This window comes from Gekko japonicus, unplaced genomic scaffold, assembly GCF_001447785.1.
Source record: "Gekko japonicus isolate JY-2015 unplaced genomic scaffold, Gekko_japonicus_V1.1 scaffold298, whole genome shotgun sequence".
NCBI classification, from domain to species: domain Eukaryota; kingdom Metazoa; phylum Chordata; class Lepidosauria; order Squamata; family Gekkonidae; genus Gekko; species Gekko japonicus.
This window is the reverse complement of record NW_015163615.1, coordinates 148,053-163,092: the sequence shown is the minus strand read 5'-3', so window position 1 is coordinate 163,092 and position 15,040 is coordinate 148,053. Positions and strand designations below refer to the sequence as shown.

The window sequence follows — 15,040 nt, the reverse complement described above, 5'->3', positions numbered from 1 at the left end:
GAAAAAAAGTAAACTAAAGCTTCTGTAATTTACTTTGAGCATCTGGGTTTCTGGAACACAGAACTGAGTCTTACTAAAGTAGCGATCAAGACATTCAGACATGACAACAGGTGGCATCGTTCTTCTTCCCCCAAACAGCCAGTCACTAATGGTCATACACAATTAACCTTACACCTCAAATTTATCTTCATACAAACTGCTGTGTTAGTCAGACTCATTATTTTAAGAACTTAATTGCTTGAGACCTCTACATTTTTGTCCCTGATGCCTTGGCTGGCTAGATACACAGAAGACAGATCAATGCAAGGCTACAAACCCCAGAGCTGGGTATACTGATGATGCGCCAATACAATATTCCAGTTTCAGCTGTCCCTATCTAGCTAAACTCTTGTGTTTAAAGCCTTCACCTTTCTGGGGGGTTGTGCGAGGCCTGCCCTTCAGTGTTTGCTTCCCTTTTCCCTTGCCCATTAGTAGTTCAGCATTCCGCTCGCCATTGGGACCCAGTTTCCCCATCAGATGCTCTGGGATTCCCTTCAGACAAGCTCTGGTGTGCAGCTGCTCCTCAGAATCACTCATATCTGAGAGGTCGCTATTGGTGCTAGAATCAGAATCCTGCTTTGAAGGCATGCTCCGTTCATCTAGAGAGAACCTTTTCACAGTTTCAAAAGGGGCTCTGTTCTCCAGTGCTAACTCTGTCGGTGAAGAGAAAAAGCCAGCCGGGTGTCTGCCGAATACATTAGAGAAAGTTTTCAGAAGAGGATTGTCCTGCTGCCCAGGCCCAACAGATGGCTTTTCTTCTGTTGGACTGGAGGAGAGAGTGGGCATTTCAATAGGTTGTGTCAGGCTGCTGATAGGCGAGCTGGAACGGCCATTCCCCAGAGCAGACGAGCTCTGTACACCAGCAAAGAGTGTTGAACTAGGAGCACTGGGCATTATCTTGGAGGAATCAGTTGTTATAAACAGGCTTTTCTTTTTAGCTAAAGAGTCCACTGAGGTGTGCAAATCTGACCAACCAGAAGCAGCCTTGGAACCAAGACCTGAAGAGGAAGTAGTAGATGCTCCTGGCTGAGATGAAGATGCAAAGCTACTGAAAGGACTGAGTTCTGCCTTCTCGGCAAATGCCAAGAAAGGGTTTGAGGGTTCCTCTCGTGACAGTTTTGGGGGTTGCAAAAAAAGATTCTCATGATTATCTGGAGGTCGAGTACTCAAGAGGTTTCGAGGAAAAGCTGGAGTAAGCGTGGGCATAGATTCCCCTGGCAGCTTCCGGTCCACAGAACTGCCTGGCTGAGTCCCAGGGTTAGGTTCACCTGAAAGAACTTTACTTTTGCAGACACCTGCACTCAGGCTCTCTGAACATTTTTTTAATGAGTCCGGACTAGCGGGCTCTTCAGCCAGATTCTCTGACAAGGCAGTGAAGTAGTTGCTGGAAGGAATATTCTGGGACATGCATTGAAAAAACAAGTTCTTTGACAAATCAGTGTCTTTCTGAATCTCATTGGCAGTGTCACTACCAAGCGGAAATCCAACGGGCTTGTTTTCTGGAGCCAGTACTCCATTGGATTGGTTTCGGCCACTTTCGAACACCAAAGGCTGGGAAGCACTTGAGTGTGCCACTCCAAATCCTGGAGAAGCCAACATCGAATTTCGGGAATTCTGAAACAAAATAATATATTATATTTGAGGTCAACCTTATTTCTTCATCCCTGTTATATTTTCCACAAGATACTAACTCCTCAGTAGTTCTTAACTGTTTATTCCATACCCCAAAATACATTTTCTTGTTTAGCAAGCACTATGGCTGGTTGAGAACCTATTCTATATAAAGAATTACCACTCCACTCTCAGAGGAACAGCATCAGAAGCACAGCAGCCCTGGCTCCTCTCTGCTTCGCTCTCAAAATGTCAAATATCTCTAGCCTGAGAAGATGGGGCTGGACCATGCACCACCTAAGCAACCTCCATTCTAAACTCACCACAAGGGTTAATACTTTAGGAATAGGCAGAGAGAGGGAAGAAATCAATACCATGTTCCTAAAATGCTGTAAGCCACTTTGGGAACCTCTTCAGTGGTGGCTCCGCACTGGTGGAATGAGCTCCCAGAGGACATCAGGGCCCTGCAGGACCTTTTACAGTTCCCCAGGACCTGCAAGACGAAGTTCTTCCACCAGGCCTTTGATCAGGGACCCGCTCCTAACCAACTGTAGCCCTGACCCAACATCATTGCTAACAGCCAAGCAACTCCAGACTATGATGCCAGCCGGCTATTTATTTTTGGATTTATATCCCGCCCTCCCCGAAGGCTCAGGGCGGCTAACAACAAGGCACAAGTGCCAGAATTAAAACAGATAAAACAAATAAAACAGTCTAAAACCATAAAACAATACAGTACAACAACAAAGTGTCAGTGCAAGATGGGGTAGAACTTCCTCAAATGGTATTGGTCCCACAACTTGTCAGCACCCTCTCCTTCCAGGGTCACCTCGCACCCAGATGGAACCACATATTAGTGGTAGTGGTGCGATGCTGCAAACATATCGGTGGTGGAATTGAAGTGGCGGGGGCTCCTACTCAAAAGCCTGGCAGAAGAGCTCTGTCTTACAGCCCCTGTGGAACTGAGAAAGGTCCCGCAGGGGCCGGATCTCCTCCGGGAGCTCCTTCCACCAGGTAGGAGCCACCACCGAAAATGCCCTGGCTCTAGTAACAGCAAATTTAATATCCCTGGGGCCTGGAATTTTCAGAAGATGTTGACTCCCCGACCATAGTGCCCTTGGGGGAACATATGGGGAAAGGCGGTCCCTTAGGTAAGCCGGACCCTGGCCTTACAAGGCTTTAAAGGTAAGAACCAGCACTTTGAAGCGGATCCGGTACGCTATTGGTAGCCAGTGCAGCGCTTTCAGCACAGGCCGAATGTGATCCCTCCTAGAGAGGCCCATCAACAGCCTGGCTGCAGCATTCTGCACTAGCTGCAGCTTCCGGATGCTGCTATGTCCGCCATCTGACACAAACTAGCACTTTATATTTTTATATTTGTATCTATAATTGTATTGTTCTGATTTTATTTAATTTTTGTTTAAATCATTTTATATCTTTATGTAAGCCACCCTGAGCCTGCCTTGGCGGGGAGGGCAGGATATAAATTAAATAAATAAATTGTAGGTGAAAAATAGGATATCAAAAAGCCAACAACATTTAAAATGTGTATGTGTGTGTATATACAAGCACATACGGTTTATTATATTTTGTAAATCTAAACCGTAGAACTCGAAGGATGCATAAAATGTAAAAAGAAAAGCATCTGATGTTCAGTAATTTGTCTCATGCCTAAACTGCTACACTGAAACGTTAATCTGTGTATTGAAGTAACCATTCTGGACTTATTGTTCTCAATATATAAGAAGCAAGATTCTCTCTATATTGCTACACACCTTTCTATTTAGTTTTCCCTTGTCATTTACACATATAATTTTAATTTCTCTGAAAAAATGTAAATACAAGAAACAAGACACTCTGAACTAAGGGCCTGGTGTTCCAATTTTCTATAAAAGTCAACATCACCCTCCAAGATGTGCGGAAAGAAAGGTATTGCACATTAAGTGGAACACACACACACGACTTGCAGTTCACAAGGATTCAGAACCAAGGTGGATATAATCCACCATGATTTGTTGGCCCACTGCCCCGCTGACACAGGAGCTTGTGGGGTGGTCTTGAAGTAGCTCATCTCATTTCTCCAGGGTCAGGGACAGAGGGTAGTGCTAGGAGAGGGGGTGTCACCTTGATATGCCTTGATATGTGGGGTCCCTCAGGGGGTCATCTTCTCCCCAATGTTGTTTAACATCAATGTGCACCCCCTCACCCTGCTGGCACAGAGTTTTGGGCTGGGTTGTCATCAGTATGCGGGGGTTTCAAGGTTGAGTTGCCAACTGCCAGCTCTTGACAGTGACCCTCTAACACCAGTGGCAACTGCCAGGAACCTGGGTGTACTTCTGTATGCCTCCTTACTGACAGAAGCCCAGATCACAAATGTTGTCAAACTGGCGCTTTTCCAGTTACACCTGGCTAAGCAACTGGCCTCCTACCTGTCTTGCCCTGACCTAGCCACAGTAATCCATGCAATGGTCACCTCCAAGTTAGACTATTGTAACTCAGTCTATGCAGGGCTGTCCTTGAGACTGACCCAGAAATTACAAGTGGTCCAGAATGCAGTGGCATGGGTCCTTACTGGGACCCCTTTAACAGCACACATTCAACTGGTGCTTTGCCAGCTGCACTGGCCCTAGATTGAGTACCGGATCATGTTCAAGGTTTTGGTACTAACCTTCAAGGCTCTAAACGGTCTGGGACCAACATACTTACAGGACCTCCTCTCCTAGCACATCCCCCGAAGAGCTTTATGCTCTGGAGAGGAAAAACCTTCTGGAGGTCCCTGGCCCAAAAGATATCCAGCGGTCCTCAACTAGAGCCAGGTCCTTTTCAGCCCTGGCACTGGCCTGGTGGAATTCTCTAACTGATGACATCCGGGACCTGTGGGACTTAGTGCAGTTCCACAGGGCTTGCAAGATAGAGATGTTCCACCAGACCTACGGTTGAAGACAGCAATGGTTGCCATCAAGGCTGGCTTCCTCTACTCTCTCCCCTCCCCATGGGAAATGACATAAAATGTTTTAAAATGCCATTAAGCTTGACTCCCTTTATCTCTCCCTTCCTTATGGGGAAAGTATCTTAAGATGCCATTCTGACTAGCTATTTTATCACTGTGTATTGTTTTAACAGTTTAAATCAACTTATAGTTACATGATGTACACCACCCTGAGCCCTATATGGGGGAGGGAGGTCTAAAATCAAATCAAATCAATCAATCATCTGCTATAAACTGGGGGGGGGAGGAGTTCTCCTCCTTATAGGCTATGGTAAGAACAACATGAAGGGACACTCTATAGCAGCATATAAATGGTAGATATTATTCTGGATGCAGACAACTTACTTCTCCTTGGCTCTGCAAATGACCTACTTTCTGTTTTTCTTGTCCAGTGACAGCTGACAGACTAGTATCAGAGATTCGTACAGTAGTTGGTGTCAGTCCAGCTGTAGTAATTACTGCTGGGGCAGCTACCAGGCCTTGGCTGGCCTGCTCTAAGGACTTTGCTGCTTCTTGACTTCCAGCTCCACTCAGAAGAACTTGAGCAGCAGCTGAAGAAAAAGGAGTGAAGGGCATCTGAGTATCACCACTCGCTGGTTCATCTTGCACTACAAGAGTTCGGCCATTCTCCTTGGTGTATGTTGCAAAGCGAATTTTGCGGTTAATCTGAGGAGGAAACTGAGGCAGCTGATTGGTTCTTGGATCCAGAGTTGTGTCACCACTGACATTTCCTTTCCAGGCTGCCCTGTTCGCCTCACCTCCATCACTCCCATTACTATCCACTTCACCCCTCTCCTTTAGTTTCTTTGCTGCATGATCACAACCAGCATCAGCAGCATTTTTCCTCCTTCGTCCATCTTTCCCTTCCACATTTTCTTTCTTCTTTTTCCCTTTTGAGGATTTGCCTGGCTTTAGAGACCCTCCCTATAATAAATAAAAAAGCATATATCACTACAACGGGCTAGATTTCCGGAAACAAGTCCCACAACTAATGCCTTTAACTACTGGAATACAATTTTTAAAAGTTCATTCAGGCTGCACAGAACTAACAGACAAATCCACTTTATTCTCAAATTAAGCTAAAACAAAGTGCCTTTCAGATTTATATATATGAAGCTGTATAAGCCAGCATTAGAGGGAAACACTACTGTAAGATGTTTCAGAAAAAACACAATAGTATATCATGGCTTGGTGTATCACAGTACCTCATTAAGAGCAGAATTGTCCATCACTACATGAATCAGCCGAGGGTCCACAGACTTGATCTCACCAGTCTGATTTGTTATGTGGTGAAATGAGCAAACAAAGGGAAGACAGTATTAAAGAGTGGTAACATATATTCGTCATAAAGCAGTTTTACACTTCAAAGAAGAGACCATGAAGGAGTACCCATTGGTGCTATCCCACAAATTCTTGTGTGGTATTTTGTACAAATGTTTGCAGAGAATGCTAAGGCTGCTTCCTTGTGGATGTTTTGCTCCCCTTTGGCTTCCTTATAGCAGTACTGTTTTCAGAAACATCCACACAACATCCTCCTCCTTCTTTGTCCTCCCCCACCAGCCCATTGCTGGAATCTTTCCCAAACCCGGTTTGGTACTTTTATTTAAATAAGTTACAGCCAAAGAGCCTTTGTGGGCAGGAGGGTATGCATTTTTTAAGGTCTCACCCATATCAACACCATATTCCTTGCCACACCTTCCATGGCCATCTCACCAACCAGTGGAAGGCTTTAAAAACAAAGAAACAGCAATTGCTAGATTGTTATAGCAATTTAACAGCATGATCTATTCCAGGGGTGGGGCAAAGGTTATTTGGGAGTGACCAGCCACTCTTCAAGCAATTAAAAATAGCTCTCCACCCCTCCTCCAGTGCTGTCGCAATCACTTTCTCATATTTTCACTTATAACTACCTGCAGCAGCTTCTCTCCTCTCTTTCATGTGAACGAGGCACATGAATGCATACACCTTTTTGCTTTGGATGGGAAAACAATACTAGCATTCTCCTCCCTGATATGCACATATTCATGCACCCTTGCTCTAGGCAAGAAAAGATCATGCCACTGATTTCTCTCCTGCATCAAAGCTGCTATTTAACTCTTCCAGAGACCAAGGGAACTGTATATTTCCCCCACATGGGGCAAGGTACAATTTAGTTATTTCATTAATAACTTGCCTTTCTTGCTGAGACTCAAGGCAGATTAGAAAATATAAAAACCAATTCAATAAGACAATGTAAAATATCCAATAAATGATGCAATATGACTAGGATCACAAAATTAGAAAACCATGCAAAGAAAAAACTGTCCAAAGCACAGTATACCACAATACAGTAAAAACAGGGCAATGAATACAACATTGCAATAGACTACAACACTATTCCTTATAAAAGTGTCCTCCTGAGCCTTTCCATTATACTACAGTTCTGAATGGGGTTTGGTGGCAGTGGGAAAATAGCAGAGAAAAGGCTTCCCACCCAAGCACTGCAAACCTGCTCTGGAATGCTGTAATTTGTGTATAGGATGCCATTTTGAGACTGGCTCTGCCCACTAAGCCATTTTGTGGCTAGTAGCTCTTGAAATAAATGTTTATTTAAAAACATTTATTAGTTGTCTTTCTAACTTACAGGAACTCAGTGTGGCTTACAATTTAAACAGAAACAAAACACAACAAAACACTTAAACCCACTATTTAAAACTGCTGATAGGCAGAATAACTAAAATTAATCAAATGCTGCTTCCTAAAGATGAAGTCTGAGGGAGCCAGGTACACCTCCCTGGGGACCTCTCTCATCTACCTACCAGACAAACGTCTCTGGTTGATGGGAAAGTCAAGAGGGCCTCTCTCTGTGATCTTAGCAACCAAGCAAGAACGTATGGGAGAAGAGAGTCCTTCAGATAGCTCCCAGGAAGCAACTTTGCCCTTCCCTGGTTTAATGCCATGATCTATTAGTTTCCTTGATCAACTAATCTCTAACCCTTTTCATTACAGAAGTATAAGTGTAATGGTGCAGACATTATTCCACAATGAAAAGTGACAGAGATGGCTTTATTATTCCACAATGAAAAGTGACAGAGATTCACTTTTAAAAACAAAAGTGGGAGCCAGAAGACTGTGACAACAGAACATTTAGTGTTACAACACTACTGTGACCTAGCAATTTGCAATTTAACAAAACCCTCCAGTGAAAGGGTAGAAATGGTGGCAGGGAGAGCTAAAGCAAGGAAAGTGAAGGGAAAATTGCTGTGTGAATGAGCTGCTGCCTTCTGCATCAATAAGAGTAACAGAGGCTGCGGTCACACGGAACATTAGCCACGCCAGAGAGACGGAAGATAGGCGGATTTTCCAGGCGCGATCTCACCGGCACATCTGGGAAGCGTAGCGCTCCCATGGCTCAACCGAGGCTTCCCGCCAAAGACGTGCGGCAAAAAACTAGTAAGGAAACCGCGGGGCAAGGGCGTGCGCGTGATCGCGTTCACGGTGGAATCCCGTGGCATCCGGCGCCCGCCCATGTCCCGTCGCAAGCAGGTTTTTTCCCCCAAGTCCCCACAGGACGTGCACCAGCACGCAACCGCGCATGCGCACGAAGAGGAAAGCGAGGGTTTTGCTCATCCGATTCATGCGCATGTGCGAAGTTTGATGGGAAAAAAATAATAAAACCCGGTTTGCCGCGGAAGTGGCGCCGAGCGATTGCTGGTGTGATCGCGCCGCGCCGCTTCTTTGCCACGCTGCAGGATGGTAGTGTGATCGGCATCTCCCCCATGACCACGGAACCTCGACGGGACCTTGAGGGGAGGTATGATCGCACAACCGCGCGTTATTTTGCTCCGGGGCAAACAGCCACGCTTCCCCCCAGCGTTTTCCTGCCCGTGTGACCGCGACCAGAGAATTGTCTCCAAGTAAAAGCAGCCAAGGATGTAGGTACAACAGCAGTTCTCATGTTTCTGTTTGCACAAGTCAGGTGTCAACTTTTGAGTCAGGTTCACTTCTCACACAACAAGAGGTGTAAAACTCATCTAGCCCAAGATTTAAAACAGTCTTTCCATAAGGACAGAGAGATACTCCACATGCTTACGGCAATCTCTGGATCCAACACTACTCATAAAAGTGAAATGAGTTCAAAATTATGCAAATAAAAGCAAATGCACATAACTTTCTTTAATGGTAATATCTGGAGAAAACAAATGCGGACAGAAAAATAAGTAGATGCAAAGAGTACTCTATCCCATTTGTACATTTGATAATCTGTTCCAGATTCCTTTAGGTTCTAAAGCATCAGGAAAAACTAGTGAAATTTTTGGCTTTTTCATGAAATGTCTAGTTAGAAGTTACCTTAAAAAGATGCAGAACTGATAAGAAAGCAAAATTCTGTGCTGGGTAGCAAATACCATGTACCTACACCTTGACTACCCTCTACCTGAACCACTTTTCTTAGAGGACAACTAGGAATAGAATAAGCAGAGATCAGGGCAAACCACTGAAGGTTAAGAGTGTGTCACAGGCAGGATAAGCCATGGACTGTTTGATCACTGGCTTCACTTCCTCCTGATAAAGGTACTTTATTCTTCTTTTTTAACACACTGTCTAAATCTCACCTATAAATCTTCTATATGCTATTTTCTTTCCTGATACATAAAATCTATACATGACAATATAGTTCATAATTCATACTGCAGAACTATTCCAGATATATACCTGAATGGATACACAATCTATAGATCACCACAATTTGGATTTAATAGAATTAATAGGGGTTCATTACAAAAATCTGCTGTAAACTGCCATATTCTGCAGCTGCAACTATCTTGAGTTTTTCGTTATTTACTTAAAATTATTTTTGCAGCCATGCTAATTGTCTAAAATTTATTATCAGAAAAATATGAAACTCTGCATTATTTTTAATGGATACTCTGAACATAAGCTGAATGGTATAAAAGGGCCAAGGGGTAGGTGGTAATATTCTTGCTCTGAAAATGCCTCACTCCCTAACCATTAGCATCTTCCACACTGTTTCCAATTTTTCTATGGTGTTAACAGAAACCAAATACTTACTATAGAAACAAAATACTTCCTTACAGATATAAAGGCTAGAAATTTGTTTTTAATAAGACAATAGAACTGTCAGGGTTCTACACAGGCTGATACAGTCTAGATCAAATGTCACAGTCCATGCAAAGTAACCAGAGCTCTGGTTCAGTGAAATTAGGAAGCCATACCAAAAAATCCCCCAAAAACCCAAAGAGAAAAATGCTTCACACCTCAGTCAAAACCACCTCCATCAGACGGGAGATGGGATCTTGACAGCTCACAATGGCAGACACCCAACTATTTTCCTCTTCTGGTTGGTACACCTTCACTCTTTGACCCTGGATACTGTAAGGACCTAGAAAAAAGTTCCACAGAAGAATAACATCAGCCAAAAATGTACCATTACCTCAACGATTTTCACAGTCAAAAGATACACAAGAAATGTTCAATGGCAAGAAAATACTTCTGATTGACAGGAAGTTGTTTGGAATGGTTTTTTTTTTAAGTGGTAGGGTATGCAGTGGGAGAAACTATGCAATCCTTTCTGTTCCTTCCCACTGGCAGAAAAAGACCCATAGATTCAATCCACTGAAGCTGTGGAAGAATTTTTCCTCCCAAAACAACAAAAACTGTAGAAGAGATTGAAATATTTCCAGTACCCACTTTAAGAATATGACAGTTATCATGTACATAATACGAAATATAGAGGCAGAAATGCTTTTGTTTTTATTTAAACAATAGCTGCAAACACATCCAGCATTAGAGCTGGAGCTGCAAGGTCATGCATTTCAATACATCTAAACATATCTTAGTTTCAAACAGTTGAGAAAAACTGAAAAACATCAAAACTACATGAAACAAAGGAAAGTTTTATCTAGAAGTAGAATGAACTCTTTTTTTTGAGACAGAAAAACATTCTTATTATATAATTAAAAAAGTAATACATCTGGATCGTCTGTTGTACTATAAAAAGTGTAACATTATAAAGAGTAAAGAGTGTGTAAGGCTACTTGCTCCTGAATACACATGCATACAAACAGGCTACAAGTTTGGTTCAGAAAATGAAGGAATCTGAATCAAGTAATAAGCAAGATGAGTCAGGAGCTGCATTGTACAAAAGCAGCACTATTATGCTGCAGAAGGAACACACAGCAACAATGTGAGCTAAGTGCTGGAAGATGTAATTCTGCATAAATGGAAAGACCTGCCACTGTTGCTTGCTTAGCAACCCCCTGGAACGACAGTTTCCCCAGGCCTCTGGGTACAATTTTATTGTTTGTTTTAATCTTGCTGGGGTTATAATATTTGCTGACTGCAAAATTTCTTTCTTTTGCTGTTTCAATATAGTCTAAACTTCATTTTAATTTGGCTCTAGCGGCTTAAATATTTACTACTTTGTGGTTTGATACTCCTTTGATACTACTTTGTGTTTCTGAATTTAAGATTTTAGATGTCTATAACGCTACCTGAATTGTTTTTCTGGTTTTGTTAGCCACCCCAATAACCACTTGTTGGTTAAAGGGTGGGATACAAATGCTGCTCTTGCTAATACTACAACACATAGCTAGATGTGTTGTAGTTACTAAAATTATCTGTACTACACAAAGCAATCTACCAGTTAATACTAAATTTATCTGTACTACACAAAGCAATCTACCATTCATGTATAAAACATTATCTTATGAGTTTTAGCTTTCTAATGTGCTTTTACATTCACACACAAGATGGTAAAGAATTGGCAAAAACTCAATAGCTGTATGAATCTCTCTATAGAAGGGATGGACCCAGATGAAACTATTCTGTAATATTAATACAGACGCTGCTACTCAAGCAGTTCAGCAACCTATTTTCCAAACAGTAGTAACCTATTCCAAATCATCTGCAACAAAATCCAAAGCAGAAATAGTATTTTAGGTTCTTAAGCAACAGTTGCAAGCAGATTCAAAACCCCATGAGAACCAAACATCAGACAGCAGCACACTCTTGCCTTCTCCAGACACCACCCACTTATTCCTCAGGTTTCTTCAACTGAGAATCTGGAAAAAGCACAGTGGATGGGGTCTGAGCTGACCCTGGAATCTCTCTTGTTTAAGGCAGTCTGTGAAGTTTGGGCAGTGTCTCAAGTAGGGAGTTTTATCCCCACAGTAACCTTAGTTAGGAGGTGAGGAAAATCCTCTTGCTGGAAGAGGTTGGTGCTGTACTAGAAGCCTACTCACCTGGCCATTCTCTTTCCTCTCTATCAGTCTACACAGAATTTGAGTATGAGTGTGAGTAATGAGAATCTGAATGGCCAGAGGGGGCAGTGTGGAGCTGCACATGGGCAACAGAAGAGGGTGGGGGATTCCCTGCCTTTTTGCACCCAGAGGAGCTCCTAGAGTCTCTGTCCCTGGAAGAGTGCTGCGGGTCTGGATAACAGGAGTCAGTTTCATTGGAAGGCCCTAGAGCGCCTTTAAATCTTTTGGTGTGGGGAAGGAGACTATGAAGACAACAACAGACAGCAACTCCTATGTCTGCACTTTTGTTTTTCCCTCCATTTTTTTTTTTTGGAAGACTCTTCTGCACATCTTTAAAGACCTTGCTAGTGATCCAGGAGCAAATATTGGGGTGTAGGAACACCTTACTGAAGATCCTAGTCGGGGAGGATAAAGGGGATCCAGATCTCTGGGAGCACTGCACCTCCCTGTGGTTCCTTTATGGGACAAGTCTTACTGTGGACTTGTTTGTGAGTTTCTCTGGACCACATGAGTTGCATTGGAGAGGTCTGGCATGTCTGAATCAGAGAGCTGCCATCTGCTCCAATGTGTTTCCTCTGATGACACTATTGAGGCAGTGGCAGCAGTTTGAAAGGCTCCTGCCCCAGCCTGGCCTCAGCAAGGAAGGGAGAGAGGAATCTTGGAGGACTCTTAGCAATTGGAGCACCAGCCATTCACTCAACCTGGGGAGCCAGCGCAGACAAGATATATGCTCTAGAAGCACCATCCTTTCCATCAACCTGGGGAGCCTGCGCAAGCATAATACCTGCTCCAGAAGTGATTATTCTGGTGGCCAAGTGCCCAACTTCCTCCACTGGAAAAGTAAAAATGCTTTAAAAATTAGAGACAGCGGGTCTTACCTCTGCTAAATATCTCCTGAAGCTTTTGTTCACTGATCAGTGCATTGACAGCTTCCATCAATATGGGCTGTTCTTGGAGAATCTGGTTCTGACTTTCTGTTGACATCTGCCAAGAAATGTTTTGAATATAAGAACACCTGTTCACTTCAAGCAACGTACTGAAATAGTTTATACTGCTTAGACAGGATTGCTTTGCCTCCCTTTTTGTTGTTCTTCTATGCTGCAAATTTCAAGATTGTTTTTCAAGTTTTCAGTTACTCTGGTACTACACTGCAGTAGAAAAGAGCAAGAATCTAGTAGCACCTTAAAGACTAACAAAATTTGTGGCAGGGCATGAGCTTTCATGAGTCACTGCTCACTTCTTCAGATACAATCTACACTTCATCTACACTACAGTGTTCTTTCATTCATGCATCTCAAATTGCTTCACATGTACTTTCTATCTCACAAAAGAACAGAAAGAACTCCGAGAAGCATTTATTTCATGTTTGTATTATACTTACAATCTTCAATCAGAAAATTACTTGCAAGGACACAGAGTGCACCAGAGAAAGGCTCCTGGTATACATACTAGCACTCTAGTTTGAAAACCCTGCACCCAACATTAAATTAAAGCAACGTTAACTTCCTAGTATTTTTACTTCCATGGGGAAATGCAACATGCCAAAATCCATGTAGTACAGAAATTTTCCAGCATAACAGAACACTGGAAGAAGGCTCACATACTAGTTATCAAATAAGTCATTAAGCTTTACAGAGTTAAGCTAAGAGCATTGTTTCTCAAGTGACACCAAGGACCCTAAAATATTTTAAATCAGACATCACAGTGGCAGTCTTGGGTACATCAAGAAGGATTCTGACTTGTTTCTTTGGACAGCAGATCCTTTTGCCTTATTACAAACTTATTCTGAAAATCCCCTCAGTTTCATATGTAGTTTGTCATGTAGCACGGCAGCTACCATTTAAGAAAAACAAGGTGTGGTGCATTTCTCTGGATCCCCACCAATAACTATTGTACTCAAATGTTATGGTAGGGCCTTAGTCCTTTTTTACCAAATTGAGATGAAAATTAAAGAGGGAGAACACTCAAATACCACAATCATACTGCCCTCTGAATTATCACTGAATGGGTGACAAACTATATCTGTTTTAGAGCTCTAAATACCTGGAAATGACGCAATCCACTGGCATCAGACAAGAATCTCAAGTCTCGGTCCACTAGATATTCTACTGGAACCACAGGACCCAAACCCAGCTTATCTACTAAAGGTGTGAAAGTCTGTAAATAAGAACAGGACTAAAATGAAGACCTAAAAACAGATGGCAACATATTTCACGTGAGACATACTCAATAGTTTTCAGACTTCTCAGCTATCCTTCTGTGTTTCAAAAAGATTTGCCATAATATTTCTTCCTCTCTTTAGAATGTTCTTGGTGGACAAATGACAAAAAAACCCATACAAAATCATCTACTGACACCAAATAAACTCAACTTCCTGGCAAAGTTAATATCTAGTACCAGATAGGTACTAAACATCTACTCTGCCACAACTCATCTTAAACTTTTCTGTAATATAAAACCAATACAGCTCAAAGCCACACTCCAAGTTAACTCTTCACATTTTGAAGTTCTTAACATTTTATGCAATCTAATAAAAGCTTATCTCCTCTCAACTGGTTTCAATTCCTTAAAGCTAGACAACAATAGTGAGTATTCAGGCCTCCTAAAGTGCAATCCTAACCAGAGTCACACCCTTGTAATTCTATTGGGCTTAGAACTGTACAGCTCTGCTTAGGATGGCACTGCTAATTAGACAGGAGAACCGATATAGCATCCAGACTTGTCATGACATAGGCTCATTTTGAAAAGTAACAAGTACTCACCAATGCAGGCCAATACGCAACTGACACTCTAGTTCCTTGAAGCAGAACTGTATCACTTCGAGGAACCCAGACGAGCGACCCTTCAAGCATCAATACTATCACTTCTTCTGCATGAACCTTTACCCAAGCATGCTGCTTCCAGTTGCACCGATCAAATTCCACAAATATCTGAAAGAAATTTCAGAATAGCCTTTTCAAATACAGATATAAACGAAGTCACAAATGTATCCTTCAAAATAATTGCAGATAAAATACTTGTATGCAACCAAGAATCACAGATCAGTCTTTATTGAGTTAATTTCCAGATCAGGCATTTCTCTGCAAATTAATGGTGTGCCTGTGTGTATATATTACAGTCTTTAGACCATCCACATACATGA

General features: G+C 42.5%; 1 protein-coding gene across 3 annotated transcripts in view; it reads right to left on the bottom strand.

Annotated features, from left to right (window-relative positions):
- KDM3B (lysine (K)-specific demethylase 3B) overlaps nt 1-15,040 on the bottom strand; it is a 66,335-nt gene that overhangs the window by 32,857 nt on the left and 18,438 nt on the right. For all 3 annotated transcript variants that reach the window (XM_015407402.1, XM_015407403.1, XM_015407404.1), the window contains exons 2-8: nt 14,661-14,828; nt 13,942-14,055; nt 12,777-12,882; nt 9,895-10,019; nt 5,845-5,913; nt 4,985-5,563; nt 408-1,653 (exon numbers count right to left, since the gene is read on the bottom strand). In XM_015407402.1, the coding sequence (XP_015262888.1) occupies nt 408-1,653; nt 4,985-5,563; nt 5,845-5,913; nt 9,895-10,019; nt 12,777-12,882; nt 13,942-14,055; nt 14,661-14,828 (2,407 nt within the window). The remainder of the gene's footprint in view (nt 1-407; nt 1,654-4,984; nt 5,564-5,844; nt 5,914-9,894; nt 10,020-12,776; nt 12,883-13,941; nt 14,056-14,660; nt 14,829-15,040) is intronic.